At 44.5% G+C, this 27,084-nt stretch overlaps 1 protein-coding gene across 3 annotated transcripts in view; it reads right to left on the reverse strand.

The window, feature by feature from the left end:
- The window catches only part of LOC127579381 (RNA-binding protein Musashi homolog 1-like), a 122,398-nt gene extending 104,941 nt beyond the window's left edge, over positions 1 to 17,457 (reverse strand). The window contains exons 1-5 of one of the 3 annotated variants that reach the window (XM_052032135.1): positions 17,238 to 17,457; positions 16,929 to 16,969; positions 16,486 to 16,567; positions 16,202 to 16,286; positions 6,583 to 6,624 (exon numbers count right to left, since the gene is read on the reverse strand). In XM_052032135.1, the coding sequence (XP_051888095.1) occupies positions 6,583 to 6,624; positions 16,202 to 16,286; positions 16,486 to 16,567; positions 16,929 to 16,969; positions 17,238 to 17,299 (312 nt within the window). In that variant the 5' untranslated portion in view covers positions 17,300 to 17,457. The remainder of the gene's footprint in view (positions 1 to 6,582; positions 6,625 to 16,201; positions 16,287 to 16,485; positions 16,568 to 16,928; positions 16,970 to 17,237) is intronic. The other 2 variants (XM_052032136.1, XM_052032137.1) reach the window with 2 other exon arrangements.
- Positions 17,458 to 27,084: the final 9,627 nt, after the last annotated feature.

Here is a 27,084-nt window from a genome sequence, read left to right on the forward strand (position 1 = left end):
AGAACCCAGTCTTTGCAGCTGACTGGCACTCTCTGAATCAACAGGCAAAATATGCCAACATGCACCCTAAGGAAACAAAACCCAACTGATTCATGGAAGCCAACTCTGGTTTTGAAAGGACTCTGAACCCAAAGAGCTGGAGTTCTATTTGACCCAAAATTTGAGGGGGGGGGGGGGGGGGGTGGAAATTACAAACGGGTTGATGGAACGTGCATGCATGTGGAATTTGAGAGCAACACGAGTCAAACAAAGTTAAACAAAAAAAAGGACGGTGGAAAATGTGAGGGGACCACATAGTGAGATGACTTAGGTAGAAGCAGCATGAAGCACAAACAATAACACAGGCCAGTTGGGCCAAATGGCCTCCCCATGTTGTGCTTTCTGTTGTGAAGGAGTTCCATCCAAGTAGCAATAGGACCACCCACCTCTGAGCCGATTCCACCCCCATCCAAATACCACACAGGGAGGAGAAGCACATGTGGAAAACAAGCCCCAATGCAGGCTAGTTGAGCGAAAGGGGCCTCTTCTGCACTGTAGGCTCTTATTTAAGAGCCCAAGAGCTGACCTTTCCATTCCGTCTGCAGCTTAGGCTTTTGTTTCACCAGGTGTCAGCCACCATCACAAGTTTAACATTGAGCCACAGCAGCGCGAACCTCTGCACCGCACAGCCTATATATAGGACTGAGCCAGGAACGCTGTGTGCTATTAGCATACAGGATGACAGTACTGTCATCAGGATTTCAGTAAAATGCAATGGCGATCAAGAATAATTTTTGTACGTTTCACCCAAATGAACTGTAACCACGGTCAATTTTTATAGCTCAAAAGACTTTTCCCTTCCAAAACTGGAGCAGAGACTGAGTGAGTACCAAAAGCACCACAATACCAGGAGGAAATCCTAGTAATGCCTGACCTGTGACAGGATGCAGGCATGGTGGAATATTGGACTATTGGAGTAAGTGCTTTACAAATCAAGGACATAGGTGCACAACATTTAAAGTGCATCAATTCACGTGATATCTCCTACAGTGAAAGAACCCACAGTCAGCATTGGGCTCAGAAACAGCCACAAAACAGAATTAAAGCTTTGATCCAACCATATTACCAAACTGTGACCCTTCTACAGAGCAGGGAAGCAGAAAATACAGGAGGGCTCAAAATTAAAACCAGGGTCCCTCTGGAGGATGAAGTCAACATGCAGTCATCGCACCTTCAGCTTATCACAGCCCTATGTGCCATGACTACATGTTAGCTTGGAGAAAGTGATCCAGGAGCCTTTTCAAGAGCAGCAGGTACATGACAAGTGGAGGCTACCTGGAGGAATCAGAGGGTAGAGGGGTCTTTAAGATTCAAGAGACAGATTGGTCATTAGTTGAGGCCAGCAAGGGAAACTGGCCTCAGTTAATGACCAGTGGATTTCATTCACCAGAAGTCCAGGCTGGGAGAGAATAAAGAATTCATCCCCAAGATTGGAGCAATTCAGAGAATAGCCCACGAGCACACGTGCACATACACGATCAGGCAGAGCACAGTTGAATGAAAAGAATTGTGAAGGACAAGTAGCAGAGAGGAGAGCAAAGGGCACAAGGGTCTGCAGTCACGGCCACTTGGTCAGAGCAGGAATGGATTGAAGCTAGGTCAACACACTAGTTCAACGAGCCGTGGAAACAGAACCCACACAAAAAGAAAGGCAGCATCAGACAAGTAGACCATCAGAAATTTAGTGGCCACTTAATGAAAGTCACTTCACTGAGCCCAGGAACTAACACGGCCAGTGCTTTGTTGCAATCAGTAGTTAAGGCCACCATCTGCAGCAGAAGTTGACAGGTGGGCATGTTAAATTGAATAGGTGGTAATATTGGCAAACAGAGCCAGGTGACTGTTCAAGAGTGCACCATATTTGTGCAAAAGCAGCTTCATTTAAAGTACTTAAGACATCATTTTAGATTTTCTTTTCATGGCACAAAATACAAAACAGACTCGAGCACAAATTCCAAGCTCTCACCTCAGTGCCGTGCTCCTCGACTCGTGCACACAAATTTCACTATTAACAACTGCCCCAAGGCTGAATTGCCCTGACCCCTCACTAAACCTTTGGCATCTCTCCTCAAAACAGTTCTTAAAAAAAAAATCAACATTTTGCCAGCTTCTGGGTCGAGTGCCCCATTTTCTCACACAGTTTGGAATGCATCACAAGGTTAAAGGCACTTTACGAGTGCAAACTGTATACTGTGGATATTCTACACTAGATGTTGACTTTCATAAGAGGCAGCAGTGGCAGAGCAGGTTGTGCTGTGGCCTCCCAGCTCAAGTGGCCTGGGTTCAATCCTGACGGCTGGTACTGTCTGCATGGAATTTGCACACTCCTCTTGTGACCTCGTGTTTACTCCCATCTCCTCCTACATCCCAAAAGACATGTTGGTTGAAAGGTTAATTGGCTCCTGTAAATGACTCCTGGTGTAATTGGTGGTAGGGGAACCAGGGTGGAGTTGATGAATGTGAGAGAGAACAAATTACAGGGAATTAGAGGAGAAAATAGCAATGATGCGATTGAAGATTGAACAGGTTAGGACTTTATTCCTTGGAGCGTAGAAGAATGAGGGGAGATTTGATATAGGTTTACAAAATTATGAGGGGTATAGACAGAGTAAATGCGAGTAGGCTCTTTCCACCTAGATTAGGAGAGATAAGTACGAGAGGACATGGCTTTAGGTGAAAGGGGAAAGGTTTAGGGGGAACTTCTTCACTCAGAGTGGTGGGAGTGTGGAACAGGCTGCCATCTGACATGGTAAATGCCAGCTCACCCTCGAGTTTTAAGAATAAATTGGATAGATATATGGATGGGAGAGGTCTGGAGGGTTATGGACTGTGTGCAGGTCAATAGGACTAGTGGAATAAAGTTTCAGCACAGACGAAACGGGCCGAATGGCATGTTTTCTGTGCCGTAATGTTCTATGGGATTGCTCAGAGAGCCAGGGTGGACTCGATGGGTTGTATAACCACCTTCCACATCACAAGAGAATGAGATGTGGAACCGAGGCCCTCAAAAGTACATAAAGAGCCCACAGCCCCACTTCAAAGTCTGCCCTGGCACCACTTATAACCCAACCAACATCATTACAATAGGTTATTCATGGGACTTGCTGTATAAACCAGCTGCCACAACTTCCTACATTACAATAACAGGCACATTTCATTAAGATATCCTGAAATACTTGGCAACCAAAGTCCTGAAAGATGCCATCCAAATGCAAGTTCTCTTTCAATCCTCCTGCTTATTTGAATAGTTTGACAGTCACCCCCTTTTCCTATAATACTTGTGGCAAAGCTCAAGTGTGATGTAACATCTGGGGAGAGAAACCAGCTCCCAAATGACAAAAAAAATTGTGTAAGCCTCACTCGTTACTAGAACTGCCAGCAAACACCCTTCATGTGATGATTCCACTCCATGCACTCACGTTTTAATTCACTGTTCCCAAAAACCTGTTTAGAATCCAGTCTGGCTTTAAAAAGACCATATAACAAATTAGCCAACCTCAGAACCCTATGGGAACAGTACAAAGGGAGGACAGGTCAGGCATCACAAGTGACTGATACGATGCAGAAACTCAAGAATGAGACCAGAATTTATAGGTAATTTTAACATATCAAGACTCCTTTTTCTACATAAAAGTCTGTAGGAGTGACCTGTGGTCTTTATTATGAAGCAATTGGATCAGGTGGATGCAAAGATGTTTTCATTCACAGGAAGACCAAATCAAGCCTCTACATAATGACTGGGCATAATACTCCAGCCTATGACAACCACTTGAAGTTCCAACCCTATGCCAGCAATAGTTATTGAAGTCTTCAATAAATGGGTCATCTATTATCAATTAATGAAAGAAACTGTGGCTGGAGTTCAGGGATGCCAATGCTCCCAGAGCAAGTTATGACCATTTGGAATGCACCATCTGAAAAAGGGCAGTGGAGCAGTTTCAGTAACTTCCAAAGCAAAAAAGGACATCTCCAAGACAGTGGTGAAAGAATTGAGGAACAAGGCTAGTGGAAAAGCCATTTCAAAGAGATAACACTGAGAAGATGGGCCAATTGGCCTCTCTCTATCATTGTATCCCAATGACTGAAGTTCAGGAGGGGAAGTGAAGTGACCAGGGCAGCTTCTGGTAGTGTCCTGTGCAGAGGTGCTTTCAGTGGACCAGTCATCACAAAGATTTCTTGATGGATTAAAAAACTAAAGCATTGACAAAGACTTTGTTACCATGTGCGTGGCATGGGAACACAGCAAGAATTCTGTGGCAAACACTACAGTCTGGCACGATCTTAATATGGACAATACGTCACAGAACTCAACAGCAGCTTCAAAACGCTCTTATCAACAATTAACCAAGAGCACATTAAAGCAGAGTGGGAGTCCCAATAGGGTTGAAGAACAAACAATCTCAAATATAATTCAATTGGAAGAAAAATAAAAAGGAATTAATTGCACAGAATCTTCTCCAAGCCAACCAGGTCTAAAAGCAAACATGGCTATGAAATATCATATGGTGCCTGTTCAGTTAACACACTGACAATGGGACTTTTAAGCTAGTGAAGGAGTTCTGGAGATACTGCCTGCTCTGTAATTTTAGCCATCAGCTGGTCTCCTCTTGTCCAGCAGACTTGCATTCACCCATTTTACACAACGGCACAAGGTCAAAATGTACCACCATCTCTCCATTACTGTATTCAGGAACATGACCTTTAAATAATCTACTGAGTAGTGCATTTTTTGCTTTAATATCACTGCTCTAAAATGGCACCTGGGTTGTTCCACGCAACTGCTCTGACTCCTGTAGCCGCAATAAGCCAGGCTGAGACCCCAGAGTTTCCTCACTGAGGGCACACTCCTCCATTAGGCAAATCAGACAAATCTGGTGAGAATTGACCAAACCTGGGCACAAGAAAGAAGGTGGTAGCAGTGGAGAGGGGCAATAACTGCTGACATTTGAGAGCACGATTGAATTACAAGGCCCTGCTGCATTGCTGACAAAGTGTGGAGGTCAGAGGGACAGAAACAGGCCCTTCAGCCCATCAAGTCCACACCTACCATTAACCAATTACACTCATCCCATTATTTTCTCCTCAGCCATAGTCTAACACTTACCTACACACTAGGAGCAATTTTCAGTTGCCAATTAACCTACCACTTTGCATGTCTTTGGGACATGGAGGAAATCAAAGCATCCAGAGGAAATTCACACACATTCACAGAGAGAACGTGCAAATCACACAGAGACAGCACCGGAGGTCAGGATTGAACCTGGGTCCATGGATCCAAGAGGCAGCAGCTCTACTCGCCGTGCTGCCCAAAGACTAATCTACAAGCAGTAGTTTCTCCTCAAGGGGCTGACCAGCACAGAGAATGGGTTCAAACACAGCAGGCCCTTCGACGTCTCAGACAAGTGTGCAGAGTCCAGAATGTTCTACGAGGGCAGAGGAGAAACACCAGACAAGACTTTCAACCGCTGAAAGGAATATTTAAAGAATGGGACTGTTAGTGCATTAACAGAAGCACCAGTATCAGCTTCCATGAAGACAACCCTGTATTCAACCTAGCATCAGTCCATGTGATACACCCAATGACCCCTGGGGGGAGGAGTGCGCTGGTGGACCCCCACTCCACAGTCAGGAAAAATCCTGCTCAAAGCTTCATCGTATAATCCATCCACCCACTGGGCCATCTGAACAACTGCTTTTCAGATCAAATAGCCATCAAGAAACCAGGAAAAGAATGATTACCAGTCAGACAGCATATGGCTCAATGAATACTACTAACCTGTAATGAGTCAGTTCCTTCCTTCTGGCATGGCCTCGAATTTTAGTGACCACTTCTTCTCGTCTTTCTACGTAGAACTTACTCTCCTTTCTCTGTGCCAGGCAAGTCAATTAGCAGCAGTGTCAAATAATGATACCACTTTGATCTTCTTGGGAGCGGTGAGCCTAGTTTGGCTGAACATTTATCTACTAGAGCAAACTAGTCATACTGCATTCAGTACTGGTTCACTCCAACTGGTTAGGTGCCGCTCATCTAGTTGTTCCAGAGGTTCTCTTATTGAGGGCAGCGGACTGCTCAGAAACAGTGACCACAAGTTCCACCTTGATTGGGGTAGCTGAGGCTGTGCCCGGAGCTGGGTGGTGGCAGTTTAGCGAATCATTCAGGGCTCTTGCAACCACACAGACATTATCGTGATGCCTCCCACAGTTACATAGCTATCCAACACTCATTCAGCCGTTTCATTAGCAAAGAATTACCACTCAAGGGTGACACTGGGATCATATCCCAGAAAAGTCAGCACCTTTTTCCAGAGAGAGGGGGAAAAAAAGGTGGGGGGGGGGGGGGGGGGAGTGGTGGCGGCAGTGTAGAACAGGCACCGACAACTGTGCTGCACCCATTTTAAAGCAGCTGTTTGGGAAAATCAGGAAAGCTGGGGCCTGAGGAAAATTCTCTCCCACTCCAAGAATCGTAAATCAATTTGCTTACACCTCAAAGTCTAAGGGAATAAAAAGCACACAGAGACCAAGCAGTGCTCAGATGAATCTTACCTTTGGCTGTGCTCTGCGTGGAAAAGCCACCTTAGGATCAATCTGTACAGGACAGAAACAGAACAGATGATTTAATCATTCAGCCCACAAGAATAGAACTCCTGCAAGAATCATTCTGCTAAAGAGGACGATGCCCAAAGAAACAGCAAAGTCCTTTCGTGGCAGAAAAAACAGCTGGAGACATAACATTATTAAAAAGCTATTTTGAACCAATTCCTGGCTCACGTAATCTGACGTCAGTTTAATGCAGGATCCTCTGGAATGGAAAATACAGACAGGCTGATTTTTTCACCCACTCCCAGCCCACTAAGAGGCTCCCTGTTACAGAGCACAGTCACAGTAAGAATGGAAGAGGTGTTAATGTTAGGTGAGCAGATGGCCAATCACTGCCCTCACCCTGGTTCTTGTGGACACTACTAGATAGCAATCTACAGGGACCCTGTCTGATTTGCTCTCTGGAACAAGATCTCAGGACGACTGGAGCACCTTACCTTCAGACAGCTGCCCAGCTTTAAGAGTAGAGTTCCTACCTTGCACCCAAAGATCTATGGGGTACAATGAATTGGAAGAGACTGCAAAAACTGAAACCTTAGCCTCGGTTTTTGTTGGAATTACAGATTGAAACTACACACTGGCACCCTTGGGAGCTAAATCACAAAATGTGGACCACGCAAAATCTGGACAACAGAAATTGTCCCCTGATCATCTCCCTCTGACCAGGAGAACTGTTCCTTTCGAGTACAGACACTCCCAGGACACACAAGGATCCCAAGAACTGTCCATAACCCAAAGTTTCCCCAATGCTGTCCGCCAAGATAGCGGAAGTTGAACTGGTAGGTTAATTAGCTACAGATTAGAACAGATTTTAGTTCAAATTAACGAGTATAGATTTGAACTACAAATTCAAAACCTGCTGGACCATAGAATGTCAGACCAGAGTTTCAACCAGTATAACGGTCAAATTTACAAATTCAGCCAATTGCACCAGCAATCCAAACCTACTCATCCAGTCCCCCTATAACACTGAATGTTTCTAAATACTTATGACACCCCCTTAAGAATGAAATGACTTCTGCCTCAGAGACATGCACAGTGTAGGTCACTACAAGTGAAAGCATTGTATGTGCTGTTCTTCCTATCCAATGGCTACAAATGCCACACTGGGGGCAATTTTACAGTGGCCAATTAACCTCCTGATGTGGAACAAAACCCACATAGTCACAGGGAAAAGGTGCAAACTCCACATAGATAGGACCAGAGGTCAGGATTGAACCCGGGTCTCTGGAGCCACAAGGCAGTGGATCTACTAGCTGTGCCACCCAAAGGCTCTGGTTCGAAGGCCAGAAAAGGGGCCAGAAATGGTAAAGAAATATAATTGGGATCACAGGTTTCCAAATCCAGTAAAGAGAAAAATGTAGATTGGTGACCCACTCAAACTAACAATGTGTAGCTTATGGTACAACACTGTACTCACCACACACTATACTCCCACTACCACTGACAGGGAGCAAATACAGAGGAGTGAGCCATCCAAAATCCCAGCAACAACACAGGACATCCACTGAACATTTGTTTAAAGACCCTAATCGACAACTGGTGTGACCCAAATTGACTAGAGTGCCCCAGAATCTACTGTTGGCCTTAATCACTTACTCTCAGCAGCCGTGCGCAATTGTTATTGGATGGTCCACTTTGCTCTGGAACCAGAGCTCCCCCACAAGCCTTTGATTCAAAAGCCAAATCCAGCCGAGTACTTTTGATGTGCATCAGTTCACACAAGACGGCTTGCGATCCTTTACCACAAGTCAAGCCATCTCTCGCCAGAACGTTCAGCGTGCAGGCAATGGGTCTGACAAGGTCCTGTCCAGAATCAAAGATGCCTCCACATGCAGCCAGTTTCCTACATTCCTAAAGTTAAGCACCAGAAATTTCCTACTTAAAAGCAAGAAATCCTGACAACACTAAGATTTAGAGAGTCACTCCCTAATGGGGCTGCAAGATGCATCCAAGTCTGGGGTGACCAACAGAATAAACTTTACTTCACCACCACATAGGTAAGATTGTACAGATTAGAAGGGCCCTGGTGTGTCAGGTTAGTTGAACGTAACTGGGTCAGCAAATGGAACATAACACTTGGCCTCAGAAGCAAGAGTAGCCATTCAGCTGCCCACACTTGCCTCGCTACTCAACTAGATCACAACTGATCTGTGCTTCTGCTCAGTTTACTACAGACCTCTGCTCTGTATCTCTCAATATCCTCTTTAACAAAACCTTTCAATCTTGGTCTCAAAACTTCAAAATGACTTCCAACTTTTTTTAACAGAGCAGAAAAACAAAATTCCAGATTTGCACAACCAATAATGCTCCAAAATAGAGACACAAGCAACTGCAGATGCTGGAATCTGGAGCAAAAAAAAATAAACTATTGAGGGGAACTCAACAGGTCAAGCAGCAGAGGCAAAGGAATGGTCAACGTTTCAGGTCAGACCCCGCATCAAGGTCAACCAGTAATGACTTCACCTGCTGAGTTCTTCCAGCAGTTTACTTGTGACTCCAGAATGGTCCAACTGTAATTTTAAGATATTAAACCTAGAGTTAACTCGATGAAAAAGGTCAGCTTGTTTACACTTCACAGTGCACACAGAAGATGATCTACACACATGGGAACATCATGGACAGGATATGGATCAGCCACTCTCTCCTGGGATTATAATTGAACTGAAGCCACTTGGACAAGCAAGCACTAACACAAGGTTAATGTGAGAATCTCTTGTCTGATACTAGTAATGACACAGAGGGAAGACAGTCTACCTGGCCCATACCAGCAACCAGAGAAGCAATGTCATTAGTCCCATGGACTTTGAGGAATGAAAGCAGATTATTTCAATGTAGGTTTGCATACTTCATTTTGCCTCAATATAACCTGGATGGTTCTAAACCTCACTATGGTCAAAGTTGATAAAATGTCACATCATAGCACAAAAGTTATGACACTAACCCAGTTTGCATCACATTCAGTAAAACATATGTATATTCTTAATTAAAACCCTCTGACTGCAATCTCTCAGCAGCACAAAACAACCTCCTATCTCAAACTTGAGTTGGAGGTTTAGCTGATTATAGTTAAGCTCTGCTTGTTAAAACAAACAGGTTTTGGACTCCTGGTATTTAGAATAGGATTTCCTTTTGTGGATGAAGAAACTGTTTAATCAGCTATCATTGCGTTACCATAGGCACAAGGATATGGATAAAACACAAAGAGACGTGATCTCTGGGACATCAAGAAGCCATTGAACCTTAAAATCTAGGCAGTGGCAGGTGCCAGAGTTATAAAGTCATTGTCAAAATATCATAACACTGGGAAACGGGCCCTTCCACATGCCATGTCCATGCCAGCCATTGTGTGCCTATCTATGGCAATCCCATTCTCCAGCACCCGGCCCATAGTCTTAGTGTTTCATCTAAACACTTAAACATGACGAGTACCACCGATGCCACACCTTCAGACACTTTGTTTGATTTCAACCCCTGGGTGGAAAAAATCTTCCTCAAATCCACTCAAAATCTCCTACATCCTCATCTTAAACCTATGCCCTCTAGTGATAGACACCTCCACTATTGGGGAGGGGGGGGGGGTGGTGGGTGGTGGAAGAGAGAAAAAACAGGCTCTCGGCATCTACCCCTACCCCCAGCTCTGCCCCTCATATTGGTGTATACCTCAGTCAGGTCCCACCTCAGCCTCCTCTGCACCAGCCCCATCCAGTCTCCGACTGTAGCCAAAGTGCTCCAACCCAGGCAAACATCCTGGTGAACAACCTCTGCACCTTCTCCACCCAATCACCTCCTTCCTACAGAATGGCAAATCAGAAATGAACACAGTACTGTAGCTATGGCCCAACAGTTTATATAACAGTACCATAACCTCTTTGCTCTCATCTCCTATGCTCTAGTTAATGACAGCAAATATCTAGAATGTCTTCTTTTGTAACTACCTTATTACCTGCGCTGCTATTGCCTTCAGAGACCCTTTCTCATACGCACCAAAGTCCATTTGTTTTTCCAGTACTTCTTAATGTCCTACCATTCAATGTCAATAACCAAGCCTTATTGGTCCAACTAGAATCTCAGTTCATTTTTCAGCATTAAATTTCATCTGCTGTTTTCTCCTCCCATGTCCAGCAGATATGGACCAAAGAGACATCCCAGTGTGAAAATTCTCAGTTGCTGGATAATAGGATAGTTTTGTTTCAACCCCCCCCCCCACCCAAATCCAGATCTGTGCATGTACAACAAGTTTAGAATCTTAAAACACAATTGCATGCGTTCAACTGACAAGTTTTAACATTAAAAATAGCATTAATACATCAAATGAGATTAGATTCTCATTAAGAGGAAAAAAAATCCAAATCAGATGGCATTCACCGATTTCCTATTCAGCCAAATTACAAATCAATATTATATCTACATTTCTTGCAAAAAACTTTTCAATATTAGTTTTAAAAGGTACAACTGGGTTTATTGGCAGCACCCACGATATATTTTTCCCTCCCAGTTTCTGACCCTCCTTTCCCAAAAGCTTTAGCTTCTACTGAAAATGTTAGTTTAGACGTTAACACAAAAGAAAGGTATTTTTGTTAAGTAAATGAACCTTGACAAACTGAAGGTCATCACATAACCAGAACTTGATTTCACCCGTGTCCAGTAGAGGACGCCATAGAGCAATCAAAAGCCAATGGTTTTGCCCCTGACCACAGCACCCACCAAACCAAGCTCCACAAACTCAGCACACAGACATCAGCCTCAACCTCAACCTGGGCCCTTCGAACCACCAGAGATGTACAAGATATTAACTGGGGAGAGGGGAAAAAAAACACAATAGCAGTCTCCTTTTCCAAATGCAAACTGGTCAGGTTTGAGGTGAATAGAAGCGTGAAGTAAACAATGGGATATTTTGCCCCCCACCGCAACACTTCTCCCTGATCAACAGCTCTATAAGAACAGGGTGTGAATCGTCTCACACTGGGTTGTGACATCCAATGGATTGCTCAATCTCACAGGTGATTAATGGATATGATAACATCCACCAAATTATCCTTTAAAACTCAAAAGCTTTCAGGAAAACCTGATGGGATTACTGGACAGTCTAGCCAATCAACTAGCTCTGGTATTAAGAGAATTATTGCGGATTTAATTTTTTTTAAATCTGCTAAAATATTAGATATACACCAGGAGTACAGAAATAAAAGTGTGCTTTTACATTTATGGTTAGGGCTTGCTCCAAGACAATTAGACAGATCACTCCAAGCTAATTCATGACCAAGCAATTAAAAGGCTCATATTGACTTGTATCGATATGCACTGTGACATTTTTGTTAAAATGACCTTGGGTTGGAGTTCAGTTTACATCCCCAGTTACCATCTTCCTCATCGACGCCCTAATAAATCACATGAAAATGAATGCAGGTGCAACAAAGATGACCCTGACAGAGAGATCCAGTTCACGCTGCCACTTCATCCAGGATGTTTCATTATTTATCTGGGAAAAGCTGTCAAAAAGAGGAGAGAAAAAAAACTAGGAGGTTTGGGAGGGATGATTCTCTAGTCTACACTGAGCTAGGGAAAAGCTCCTAAGATAAGCATACAAGGAAGGCCCCCACTACACGGCAACACTACTGGAAGCACAGGTGCATACAAAGTGAGGTGTTGGCAACGAGATTTAAGGTCTTCAGATACCTCAACCAAATCCAACCAATTGCATGGATTCTGTTTACACCTGAGCACAGAAAGCTTCCCAGTCCCCGATCCCCAGCAAGCCCCTCTTTCAGCAGCTGAACCGATGTCACTCCACATCAAGGCAGCAGTGGGAGGCAACACCGAGGTTTGCAGGAGTACAAACATCCACCAGCAGTGTTCCCACTGGGCTTGTAGCAGGTGAGCAGTGAACCAACACACAAGGGATCCGACGTGACCTCATCCTTGCTAATCTACCAATTATAGACAGCATTGGCAAAGTGGCCTCCACACTGTCCTTGTCTGTGGAGACACCAAGTCCCACCTTCACACCCAGACGGTTACATATCATCACTGCGCTAGGCAGAGAATAATTAGGAACAAATCCAGCAGCTCAACACTGAGCAATTGTGACAGGCTTTGGATTGTCAGAACCGCATTCAACAATAAATCAGCAACCTCTTTGCCCACCACAGACCTCACTCCTCCACCAAGCCAACAGATGTCTAACTCTTGCTCAGCAAGTGCAGAGCTGCATTCCAGGAGCAGCAACAAACGTACCTGAATGCAAGGAGCCAGCCAGGGAGTACACACGTGCTTAAAATGGAACAGTGAACAGAGTTCTGTGTCAGGGCCAAGCAATCCCACAGCCAACACAAGGACAAATTTCTGCAAACCTGCCACATCCAGTCACAAACTGTGGTAGGCAATTAATTCACCAACAGGAAAAGCTCACTGACACACAATTTAGATTCCATCACAATATGTCAGTTCCAGCCCTGGGCCCATATAAAGGCGAGAGACAAATATCAGAAGTGAGATGAGAGGACTGCCTGTGACAGAGGCAGCACAGTGGCACCAGGGAAACTGGTCAATGGGGATTCAGCTGCTTCATCAACTCCACGTACTCAGCAGTGGAGAGTTCATTTCCAACTGTGGTTTTCAGTGCCACTTACAGTTCAGATAATGAAGCAGTCTGCGTCTGCATGACGGCCAGGGCCCAAGCTACACAAGCAGTAGGTAGCATTCACACAGTGAAAGTGCCAATGCAATGACCATCTCCCAACCAACCACAATTTGGCATTCCATAGTGTAACAATCATCAAATCCTCCATCTAGTGGCAGAGCATTGGACAGAATTTCAAATGGAACAGCCAAATAAAGGCCCTGGCAGCTACTTAATCCAAAGGCTTGTACTTCATTGCAAGCTATTCACCTCCAGTCTCTCTCTACCTTCAAATGACAGACCAGAAATGTGATGGACACTGCATAATGTATGCAGCCAGAACATGCAAGGAGCTTAACACCGACAAGGACACAGCCATCCATTTGACTGGCAGCCCATACACACCAGCTTCCTCAATAACTCAGAGCTGCAGAACCAGCCTTAGCTTTGTTTAAGCACCACTCAAATCCAACATCCTCTAGCATGCAGAGAGACAAGGCAAATGCCTCCAAGACACTTGCTACTCCAACCAGAAATTTAAAAAAATCATTGCCACTTTCTCATGCAGGTTCAAAACCCTCAAATTCCCAGCCCAATATCACTTTGGGAGTACTTTCATTATATTAATTACTACAAGTGGTTGAGAAGGCCACCAATATCTTTAAGGCAACTTAGGATGAGTACTAAGTCCTGCCTTGCCAGCCACTTCTATTAATGTTCATTCTTAGAACATATCCACAATTCCCTCACATTTCAATTACATAAATAATCTACCCAAATACAAGAGGAGTGGAACCACATCACACTAGACAGTCAGGGAAAGACTGAAATCAAAGCTTACTTTTCCATTTTCCATTCCCCAAGTCCTCATGAGATGGGTACACAGGTCTCAGCACAACTGCTCACTAACCAGCCACTGGCACAACCAAATACCAACTTAACATCCCCTTGACTGAATACACACCTTCAGATTCCAGTAGCCCATCAAGAGCCATCCATGTTGATCTTCCAGAATCCAATGCAGTCAGACAAGACCTCTCACCAAAATCTGATGTATTACATGTACCCTCCAAAAGGAGGCATGCCAAATTAAATTCACCTCAGTCAAGCGGCCTACCCCAGTAACTTGGTGGTAAACAAATTCCCCAAGCTGGAAGTCAGGGCGCCAGTTCAGGTTCAGGCTCCCGCTCCTGACAATTATCTCGGAAGCTCAGCTGGAGAGTGCACGGACACGGAGGAGGCTGGGATTAGATCCTGCCATGATACTCCCCCTGGAACAAACACCACGTCACCACCCAATGAGTCAGCTCACACATCAAAAAACTGGCCACATGGGCAAAAGAAACCAAAACAGGCCACAAAGCCCTCTCAAGTCATTGGCTTCAGCAGGACCAGCGAGGCTGGGTGATCAGACAACAGGATCAACCACAGCATTTGTTCTTTTTCTTGATTAAAAATAGTGAATTGTGATGCACTGCCTAAAAGCTTATTCAACAGCAACTTTGAATGGAGAACTGGATGAATAATTAAACAGTTTAAAAAGGGAAAAAGCAGGTACTGGGTCTACAGAAGAGCTATTTCAAAAGACCAAACACTAGCTCAGTGGGCTAAATGCCTCCTCCTGCAAGCTACAATCTTAACACTTCACAAGTCAGTTCAACGCCACAACCTATGGAGCTGTAGCAGTGTGCTCCAAGGCTCTACACAAGCAAGCATAGTGTTCAACTCGAAGGTCAATGAATACACTTTCGTTTTTACTAACATGGTAGAAGTTGCCCACTAACTAAAGCAGGAGAAAAAGAATTGATTACTTGGGGATGCAATTTGCAATATTCTCACCAACCTCACTGGATACCTTCACGTTATTTTATAACAAGGTACGTGCAGCCCCCATATACAGAAAAATAGCTGATAGGGGAACACAATTTGCAACACTCCCTTCTCACCACTCCACTAACCACCTTTGCAGCAAGTTCAATAAACTGAAAAGGCTTCAAATGTTCATCTGATGCTTGAGCCGATTTAGAAGCAAGCCTGTCGCTAAGTAGATTAGTGACCAAGAGTGTAAAACATGTGAAAGAATGGTGGAGGGGAGGGGAGAGAAATGAGGAAGGGAGGGAAGGGGGGGGGGGGCAGGGAATGTGTTCTGGAGAAAGAAACCAAGCCCAACAAATAGCACTCCAAATCCACACAGTCCAGCACAGATCGTTGCCAGGAAATAGCCTTCACTTCCAGATCAATCATTCCACACAAATCTGGAGCTACATCCCCTAAGCCAATAACCACAGTAACAAAAATTAAATCAATCCTTGGCCTGCGGTAGTGATGGAACTTCATCCACTCCTAATGAACTCCTCCAAAAACCAGGGATTTGGTTCCCCCTCTGCAACCAGGGAAGTCGGTTATCTTTTTAATACCACCGAGTGTTGGCCTAATGAATGAATGAACGTTGACCTATTTATGATCTTACACCACCCCCCACCCCCAGCTGCCCCTGTTGCCATGCCAATGATCGCCGTGGGAACGCTCAGGCGCTCCTTTCTTTCACCTCGACGCTCCCTCCCCCGCCCCCCACCACACTCCTCCTCCCCATACCCCAATTTCTCCCTCGGTTTATGCACCGTACTATTTAACCAGCTGGAATTCTCGTGTGGGAAACTTGGGACCAACATGCATGGATTGCAAAGCAAACACATGACGTGGGCTCGGTGTGTCTTTGAAACGGCATACAGAAAAATAAGACGGGGGGGGGTCGTGTGTGTGTGTGCTGGAGGGTGGGGGGGGGGGGAAGATGGTAAGGGATCTCAGAAACCTGGCCCGTCCCTGTCCTCCTTGTGGCCACCTCCGCCGTGCGCCACCAATCTCTGCTTTCTACATCACACACAACAACTATTACATTCCTCGCACTGGATTCAAGGCGGAAAAAAAAATCAAATCACTTACCGTCTTAGAATCTAGTTCATGTCTCGGTTGCGCTAGAACTTTATCTACGCCCGTTTGGTCAACAAAAGTGACAAACCCGAATCCTCTAAAAATATAAAAAGCAGCGATTCACTATTTATTTCTGTGCAGCGTGCTTTCACTTATAAAGGAATAGATACACCGTGTAACATACAGAGTCGGATAGAGATTTTAGATAAAATATGTGCGCGAATAAGACAGCCATTCATTTCAAAAGCGAAGTTTGCAAAGAAACAGTGTTTCCAAGTAGTAAGTCGCTCGCTTACCTCGACCGTTTTGTAACAGGGTCCCGCATCACCATGCATTCTTTTACTTCCCCAAATTTACAGAAATATTCCTTAAGACCTTCTGTTAAAGTAAGGAGGGGAGGAGAGAGAGAGGGGGGTCAGGAGGAATAAGACAGTCGCCACTGGAATTATGTATTTTTTTTAAAAAGGTGTATACAACTTTAATTAAAAAATAAACATATGCATAAAGCAGCGCCAAATAATTAAAGCACTGCAGCCCATTCAAATTATGTGAATAAAGCCACATTTCTGTCAGAGGGAGAGTGTGATTAACGCTTGAACTAAAAACTACATGTTCCAAAATGTAATCACAACGATTTGTATGCACACACAAAACAAAATACTGAATTATCCGAATTGAATTTTAACAGAAGTTTTTTTTTACAAAAAAAAGTTGGGAGGTGAATCAGGACCCTCCTTACCTTGCGTGGTCTGCCAGCTCAGTCCCCCGACGAACATTTTGCTAAAAAAAATATGAAGAAGAGAGAGGGGAAAAAAAGACAAAGACACAACTCAGACACGGGATTCGGCCATGTTGGCACCTCACACACACACACATTTAAAGAAAAAAAAGTAAGTTGGGCCGTTAACCCAAGCCACCCTTTGAAAGTCAACACTACAATTTTAAACCGGATGATGTTAGCAAAAAAAATAAAGTTTGATTATGAAGAATTAAATGTGATTTTTTTTAAAAAATACTAAATAAATGAATTGGATTTTAGCTCCTGTACCAGGGATCGTGCTGCGAGTCTGCACTGAGCACCGAGTTGGCTTGGTTTGCGTCCGCCTCCATTACCTTCCAGTCCCAGCCAGGCAAGAAGGGCCCGCTTAGCAGAGGTAGGGATGCACAGGGGGGGAGCAAGGGATCGTCACTGGCGGGAGGGAGGGAAGGGGCAGCCCGGCCGAGCGGCTCTTCATGACCCGGCCTGAACCCCCTCCCCCCTCTCGCTAGTCCCCTCCTCCTATCCCGCCGAAAGTGGGCGGAGTCACCCGCCCCATCCCGTGCATCGTCCCGCCTTCTTTCCTCTCTCCCGAGCGGACCGGCGGCCAGTGACTGGCGGGGTCCGGGCCGTCTCCGGGGCAACCGCCTCGCCTGGTGATGTAACAATGGGAAGAACGCGCGGTGAAAGTTACAGAAACAATCGTTCGATACTTTCTGCTAATTTATCGGCATTCCACGTGGGCCGGCGCTGCTCCGGGATTCTTCACTAGAAGATTATTAGATCAGGAAATGGTCAAACTCCGGGGACAATGACATCTGCATCCACGAGATAACAGAGCATTTATATTCACAGTTCACCATTTGAAAGATTGCACTTTTCGACTGAGTATAAAGGCTTGCGGAAGTTTTATTTTCTAAAATAAAATTAAATCAGTCCTTTTTTAGGCATTTCTTTAATTAGTGGCGATGGGACTATTCGGAGTGCTTGTGATGTGGGTGGTCCACTGCTCTTTGCAGATGCAGAGAGGAAGGGGTAGCATCGCCTGTATTGGTCAGTGGAAAGAACTCCATACCCCTCCTCCCTCCCGCACACTGGAATTAGCATTTCGGTTTTGAGCGATTTTCTGGATGGATATCTTTGCAAATTCTAAAAGCAGAATGATTTACAAAGACACACAGAAGTGCAAGACTTTCGAGACATAATGTTTCATCAGTTTGAGTATGGGCTCTCCGTTACTAGTGTTTCCCTCAACTCATTCCCTTTCATAACAAACTCCGGGTGACAACATCCCTTGATTGCTGTTATATCCGTATGTATGTCAGTGTTAGGATTTTGATTTCAAATTATGAGAATCGCCTTGATTATAAAACGGTAGTAGAAGATTTGTTTTGATCTCATCCTGTTTGCCTGAACATTCGTCAACGTGTTAAGAATTTACCGTGCATAATGGTTGTAATTAAATTTACACGAACCCTTTACACGTGGCATCGGATTCATTACACAGCAATGGAGAATCTCACTCCTACAGAAACCGTGCATGATTCAAACAGGTAAAGGGATGTGTGTGATTTCAAAATGAAGCCAAACATTCACAACGTGCGAGAAAACTGAGCAACACAGATGAAACAACCTCAGTTATTCTAAATGCATATTCCTAAACTAAGAGCAATATAAATATATGAATGAAGTATTCTTAATTTTTAGAGCCTAATGACCAGTTTCTCCACAGTTACATAAGAGACCTGTGATTAGGGGGACGAACGTTTAACGTTTTTGTTCATTTACTGCAACAGGAAGATAGAATTTGACTTTCAGTAGGTGAGTTACTCGAGATGATATTTTATTACATCTGAGAAGATAAACGCAGAGCACCTTCAAAAGGCTGAAACAATATTAAATCGTATTGTTTCAAAATTTATACTCCATATATTTTTCCGGGACCGTTTCAACAAAACAAAACATTTACTAAACGATCCGGATTTTTAAATAAGTGTTTCGGTTTACTGTAATCCATGGCACGTGATGGATGATTAAGAAAAATAAATCTCTGACTGGATCTCATTTGAAAAGGTCACTCGTAGGAAGATAATCATCTAAGAAGTTGCAGAACTGGAGACTAAATAGAATTCACATACACACCAGCGTCTGTTTCACCGGATATAAAAGGATAGTCATGTAAATGATCCGATAGTGGTAGTTCCGGGAGCTCTTCACCTTTTATACTAGGTGACCATTTGAGCATTCCAACCATTCAGCCTTTGACAAAGTGTGCACTGTTGTTCAAACAAGGAGCGATTAATCTATAATATATTTAGTGCACCAAGGTGCCCAGCCTCTGAGGGGGAGAGGGTTTGACCAGGACATCTTAAGCAAGCAGCTTGACGACGACCGTTAGACGAGACAAGCAGAAATGTTTGCACACGCTTGATCAATCGGTTCAAAAAAAAAGATCGAGGGAGGAAATCCCACACGGTGAATGAAACGGACGGACCAATTCAAAGTTTATACATGTGCAACAAGGCGGCAGAGGACGAACGGTCAAAATATAACCTGGGGCTGTGCACCACAGATGTGGAGAGAAGGCGGCAGTTCAGAGAATGCCTCCCTTTAGTTTTAGGCCATATGTAAAAATAATGTTTCGCCCTTTGTAAGCTTAAAAGATTATTTAAACTTTGCACACTCCGGCGATTTATTTATTAAAAAAAATCAGTGCAGTGTCCTTCTGGATTCAATTGTACCTTTCAGCCTGATCCTGTGTTTGGTACGCAGGCGGATTACGGAAGGTCAGCAGGGTTTTGTGTTTTAAATGCCTGTCGGTCAGCGCATGTTCTCGCCCAGTTGTTGATGGGTCTCAGCAAAATGACTTCACCAAACTATGGCTCACACCAAGGATTAATGATCACGTGGCCGATTTAAAGCATGAACGATGCACCGCTGAGGACCTACGTCCAAATAATAAGTCGAATTCGGATTTAGATGCCATGGGCAACATTTTAAAATGCAACGATTATCGGTTATTCGTCAAATCTCTGTTACTTTTTCAGATCCGGTCATTAATTCATTCTATTGCTGATGTAACAGAATTGTGTCAATTCTGTTTCTGTTTCCAAAAAAAAAACTTGTGCTCATTGTGCGAGGAGCTGGAAGTTCACCCTGCAGAAAGAATGCACTTGGGTTCCGTTGATACACATTACATTTGATCCCCCTCCACTGTTTATATTCACCTTTGCCCTGAACACTGGACAGTGTCAGGTTACAGGCAGATGCATTCGTGAATGTGCAGGGAGGAGGTGGAGCGCAGAGCAGAGGAGGTGGCTGTGGTATTCACATCCAGGTGTTTAGTTCAATCAGATTCCATTTAGTTCCAGCCCGGATTTCAATCCTTCATGACAGCTAAGCTCCTTGAGAAATATTTTTTCTTTGCAAATTTTACCTCCTTTACAAGCGGAGCCACCTTGGCAGCCTGAATGTGCCCCAACCAACTGTCCATTAATAGAAAAGCTGCATTTATTAGGGCTTTTCACAACCTTAGGATGTCCGAGATCATTACTTATTAAACACAAGGGAAACAACCATTGGTGGGCAGGACAAGACCAGCTGGACCCAGACTGATGCTGACCAGAGCCCCTTGACTGGACATCTCCCATCTTCCTGTAATCACACAAACCCAACAACTGGAGGTGACTAGAGGAAAAGATAATCTGGAATGCTTGCTTCTAAACCCCTCAAAAAACTGGAAAGTGGTAATAACTGTTGTATGCAATGTGAGAAGCATTTTTGCACAGAAAGATCCAAGCAAGAGCAGTGCAGTTAGTAACCAGGCAATCTGTTTGTTGAGGAACTAGCGTCAGATTCAGGGCAGAACACATCATGCCTCCAGCCCTGCTTGTCTTTGAATAGAGCCATGGGATCACAGAGTCATACAACACGGAAACAGGCCCTTTGGCTCACTGGATCTCTGCCGAATATCTTCAGTAATCCTACTCATTGTAGTTTATTCTCCCCACATTCTCAGCAACTCCCCCTCCAGGTTCTGAGCACCCAGAGGAAACCCACACAGTGACCGGAAGAATATGCAAACTCCACGCGCGCACACACACACACACACACACACACACACACACACACACACACACACACACACACACACACACACACACACACACACACACACACACACACACACACACACACAGTGCCAGGGGTCAGGATTGAACCTGGATTACTGGAGCTGTGAGGCAGCTGCTCTACTGGCTGCACCACTGTGATCCTTTATCTGCATTTAAGAGGCCAGACGCAGTTTGTTTCATTTTTTTTCCCCAAAAAATACCCTTATTCATAACATATACAGTAAACACAATGGGGACATGTATTCCTCTACATTCACTGTACCATCAGTTTAACGGTTAAAAAGAATAAACTGCTGGAGGAACTCAGCAGGTCAAGCAGCATTTGTGGAGGAAACCCAAAATATCAGTCCTGATGCAGGGTCTGAAGCCGACACATCGACCAGCCCTTTGCCTGACCCACTGACTTCTTCCAGCAGGTTATTTTTTGCTTCAGCTTCCAGCATCCGCAGTCTCTTGTGTCTCCACTAATTTAATGTATCCTTGTACAATGGGTTAACACCACTCATGTTTCCTCCTTAAACAATGCACCCATGAAGCATTTGAGAGGCTGTTACACAGGGCCCAGCCCCTCACTGTCCAGTGGTTGCAGGACCCTAGACTGTGGTCCCTCCCCACTGAGCCTTGGAAGTGACTGCACCGAGCTTCAGTGCGACCCTTGGCACAGACTGCTGCTCCTCGGAATGTGTCAGTCAACAGCATCCGCTTGCGGACCACCTTACGCTGGAAGACCAAGTTTCGGGCAGACCAAAGTGCATCTTTCACCTGGTTGATGGTCTTCCAGCAGCACTTGATGTTTGTCTCGGTGTGTGTCTCTCGAAACAGTTCATAGACCACGAGTCCTGTCTTACATGGCTGCTCAGGGCGAACCTCAGCAAGGACCACTGCCATCCTTTTCGGACCGTCTTTTCAAACTCACAGTCCATGAGGAGGTGAACGATCATCTCAGCCGCACCACAGCCATCTCGAGGGCAGCATGCATTGGGAGGAACTGTGTAGCAATTATCTTATGGGGATGGCCCATCTCAAAATCAGCCAAGCAAGGTCTCGGTGCTTCTTTGTAGGTTCTGACAATGACGCACAGGGGAACCATCCCACAAGGTCCATTATGTCCACTCCCATAGGCTCTCGGGACATTCTGCACTGACCATTGCCTGAATGAATTGAGGTTTAAGATGTTTTTTCTCGGGAACTTTTCTATGGTATTACAGCAAGGTCCAAATGAGTGGAACATTGCTTGTCAACAAGGTCAGACACATCCTACATTACACCAAACACTGGCAATAGTGAAGCATTCTCACTCCACTGGTTAACAGAGACCAGGAGGGATCTTTTATCTTTCAGTCCAGATGAAGAGCCTCAACCAAAAACATCGACTGTCCGTTTCCCTCCACAGATGCTGCCTGAGCCACTAAGTTCCTCCAGCAGTTTGCTTTTTGCTCCAGGTTCCAGCATCTGCAGTCTCTTGTGGGACATGGTCCCAGTTGATAAATCCAAGAAAACCAAAGAGAGCAACACTAAACAGTGTAACAAAAACAGAAGATACTGCCTCATCTGCTGTGTTTCAGAGTTCCAGCGTCTGCAGTTCTCTCCGTGACTCCATCAGCCATGAGTGATTATGGAGAATCCACAACCATCTCCAGTACACCAGCAAAGCCTTCAGCCACCCGAGGAAAAGAGAGTACTGAGAGCAAGATCATGGTCTATTGAACAGCCGTGATCCCCATCCTCCATTACCAAAGAGGTCAGTCTGGGTGTTCCCAAAACAGAAACCATGGATGAACCGAGAGATCCACTCCCTACTGAAGTCCAGGTCTGTGGCATTCAAATTGGGTGACCCTGACCTATACAGGAAATCGAGATACGATCTTCGTAAAGTTTTATCTCACAATCTACCTGGTTGTGGCCTTGCACCTTATTGTCTGCCTGCACTTAACTTTCTCTGTAACTATCGCACTTTATTCTGCATTCTGTTATTGCAACTCTCTCGTACTACTTTGATATACTGATGTTGTGAAATGATCTGTATGGATGATATGCAAACCAAAGTTTTTCACTGTACCTCAGTACATGTGACAATAATAAACCAATTGCCAACTACCAAGGGCCACCAACTCTGTCTCTGCACAATCCTCCAAATCCCTTGGCAGGATGGGAAACTAATGTCAACGTCCCATCCCCAGTGCTCAGGGCCTGATCATGATCAGTCAGCTCCAATGGGCGGAGCACATTGTCCTCCTGCCCGTCACCAGAATCCTCCTGTCGAGCTTTGTCTCCGCAAGAGATTTCCAGGAGGACAGAAAATCAGAATCAGATTTATCATCACTGACATATGATGTGAAATGTGTAGTTTTGCAGCAGCAGTACAATGCAAAGACATAAAAATCTATAAAAATGCTTAAATCTAGAAAATGCTTAAAGGATATTTTCAATGGGAATCCTTGGCTTGAGGTCACTCAAAATGGACATTGGGCATCCAGGAAAACACTCAGCACCTTGGGTCTCTATGACAGGAGTGTGTGGAGGCCACATGCATTCAACGGAAGGAACGCACAACATCCCAACCTGCCCCATCGATGGCAGAGTCTGTGGGTCCTACATGGGGCTCTGCTTCTCAGCAGATGATTCTTGACATTCTTGAACCCCAAAAGACCACTTGAGAAAAGGCAAGAACCATAGTCCTTCACTGTCAAAGCAAAAGAGGAGAAAGGCCGGATCGACAGGCGAGAGGCCACTTCCACATTGCGCAGAGGAGAGGTCGGTCGCAGAGAGGAAAGGTCAGAGCAGCAGCAGGAAGGGAGAGGGCAGCTTAACAGCAGGAGAAAGGAGGTCTGTCCAGCAATGACAGGCCCATCCAACAGTGGGAGCAGAGAGGTGAGTCCAACAGCAGGAGAGGTCAGTCTGACTGAGAGGGGAGAGATCAGTCCAATAGTGGGTGAACAGGGGGTTTGATGTCCAAGGCAGTAGGATAGGCTAAATATGAGTGTAGACAATATTGTGACACACAATGTGGGAAGACTTATTACAACAACACACAAGATGCTGGAGGAATTCAACAGGTCAGGCAGCATCCATGGAGAGAAATGGACAGTCGATATTTCAGGTCGAGACCCTTTACCTGGACTTATTATTGTGCATACGAGTGTATAAATTGCACCAATGTATAAGTCACACTCCCACCTTTTAGCCCCCCCCCCCCAAATTCCAACAAAATCAGCTTATACACTAGATTTTACAGTAATACAATATAATGGGACTAGACAATCTAACGAAACTAAACATTAACAAATGCCCTGGATTTGTTGTCTTGCATCCTAGGATTCTAAATGACATGACTGAAGAGAGAAAGGATGTGTTGTTTGTCAAGTTCCAAAAATTCCCTAGGTTATGGAACTTTCCCAGTGGAATAGAAAACAACAAATGCAGTACTAATATTCCAGAAAGAGGGAAAGGGAAAACAGGGAACAGCAGGCAAGTTATCCCAGTTAATGGATAAATATTAGAACCTACTGTCAAGAAAGGGAAAAGGCAGCACAAAGAAAAGCATAACATGAGTAAGCAGAGGTAACAGGCTTTGATAAATCATGTTTAGTAAATCTAGTCCAGCATCCTGAGGATAATTAGAAGGGGGAACACAGGAGAGCCAGTAGATATAATATATTTACTTCTCCAGAAGGCATCGGATAAAAGGTTGTCGTACAGGATGGACATGCGACTAATATATTTGGATAGATGGCGGAATTGGTTAACAGAGAATAAATGAAGTCAAAGAATCAGATCAATGATGGCTACCACAGAGATTAGCACTGGGGCCTCACCTATTTCTTAATGACTTTGAAAAAGGTACCAAGTGTAATGTGTATAAGTTTGGCAATGATGGAAATATAGATGAAAAGGTATTGTTACGTGTGAGGAGGACACAAAACCCTACAAGAGCATATGGGCAAGAAGAGTGGGCAAGAAGGTAGCAGATGGAGTGAAATCAGGTTGTTCACTTTGGAGGGCAGTTATAGGAAAGCAGCGTGTTACTTACATGGTCTGAGAATATTAAACGCTGGTGTTCAAACATCTTGGGATCTTTGTACAAGATACACAGAAAATTAGCACACAGGTATTGTAAGAGGGATGGGGGTAGGAGAGTAAGGAACTCCAGCAGGCACAGTAGTGTAGCGGTCAGCGTAACGCTATTACAGCGCCAGTGACCCTGGTTCAATTCCGGCAGCTGTCTGTAAGGAGTTTGCACGTTCTCCCTGTGACTGCGTGGGTTTCCTCCGGGTGCTCCGGTTTCCTCCCACATTCCAAAGATGTACAGGTTAGGAAGTTGTGCGCATGCTATGTTGGCACCGGAAGTGTGGTGACACTTGCGGGCTGCCCCCAGAACACTCTACACAAAAGATGCATTTCACTGTGTGTTTCGGTGTACATATGACTAATAAAGATATCTTATTTTATCTAGCTACAACTGTGCATAGCTTGGGTGAGATCACACCTGGAGTACTACATGCAGTTTTGTTTCCTTGTTTAGGAAGGACTTAGGTGAAGTCAAAGTTCACTAAGCTGATTCTTGAGATGAGGAGGTTGTTTTATGAGGGTAGATTGAGCAGAATAGGTACCATGCTGTTTGGAATTTGGATACATGAGAGGTGACCCCATTGAAATGTGTAAGATTCCAAGGGGGCCTGCTCGGCTGATGCTATGAAAATGTTTCCTCTCTTGGGCCAGTCTAGAACTGGTGGGATTGGTCTCAAGGTACGAGGTCAGCCATTCAAGAATGAGATAAGTAGGTACACCTTCTCTCTCAGGGCTGTGAATCTTTGGAATTTTCTACCCCAGAGAGCTCTGAGACTGAGCCATTAATGTAATGCTGAGACAGATTCTTGGACCACAAGGGAGTCAAAGGCTATGGGGATCTGGCAGGACAGTGAAGCTGAGGCCAAGGTCAGTTTAGCCATGATTGGTTTCTTTGGCAGACCAGGCTGGAGGGTCTGATTGACCCACTCCTGCTTCTATTTCCCATGTTCTTACATTTTCAACATGTTAAAGAACTCGTGGAACTGTATTCAACATGCTAGCGTCTGCTGGAGGGAAAAGCTATGATAAAAGTAATCTTTTCTGGCCTTTGAAAAGGCATTTGGTGGATGCAGCTGTATATTTTTTCTGAGTCAGTTATCACCTTCATAATATCAGCGAGCCCCACTGCAACCTTAGGTTATGAAAATAAAAATAACACCGCAGATACTGGTAATCTGAAATAAAACCAGAAGATGCTGGAAACACTCAGCAAGTCAGGCTGCATCTGTGGAAAGAGCAACAGTTCATGTTGAAACATTAACTCTGTCTCTTTCCACAGATGCTGCCTGACCTGTTGGGTATTTCCAGAATTTATTGGTTTTTTTCCAGTATTAGCCCATTTGCTGTTGGGAACCTTGTCTAATTTATCTCTAGATTTCACTGTTCCAACACAAACCCAGCCAACCTCCTTCCTCCAACTTTCTAGAAACCTGAGCTCAACCAAACCTCTACTGCCCATATCCTTAATTCATTTATCATTCCTGTACAGGACACCTTCTCTAATTTCTAGTTAAGTATTGCACGCATTAATAATCCTCATCCACATCTTCAAAGCCCTCATGACTTGGCTCTCCCAAACTCTGTAATCTCCTGTAGCCCTGAAATTCTGGACTCCTCAAATTCCGGTCTCTTGGTCTGCTTCGAACTTCATTGTTGCACCATTGACCACCATGCTTTTAGGTGCTAGGGGCTTATGACCTCCTTAATTTTCTTGCTCATCTATCTCACTTTAAAACAATCCTTAAAAAAATACACCTTTGACCGAGCTCGAGACACTTTCCTTAGTATCTCCATACATAGTGCAACGTCAGTTGTCAGGTTACGCTTTTGTGAATCTCATTGGGAGTATTTCTTCTACATTAAAGGTGCTATGTAAATTAAAGTTGTTGTTTAGTTGCCATCTATCTCCAAAATCAGGTTAAATGTACATGAGGAAA

Source organism: Pristis pectinata, chromosome 17 (genome assembly GCF_009764475.1).
Source record: "Pristis pectinata isolate sPriPec2 chromosome 17, sPriPec2.1.pri, whole genome shotgun sequence".
NCBI lineage: Eukaryota > Metazoa > Chordata > Chondrichthyes > Rhinopristiformes > Pristidae > Pristis > Pristis pectinata.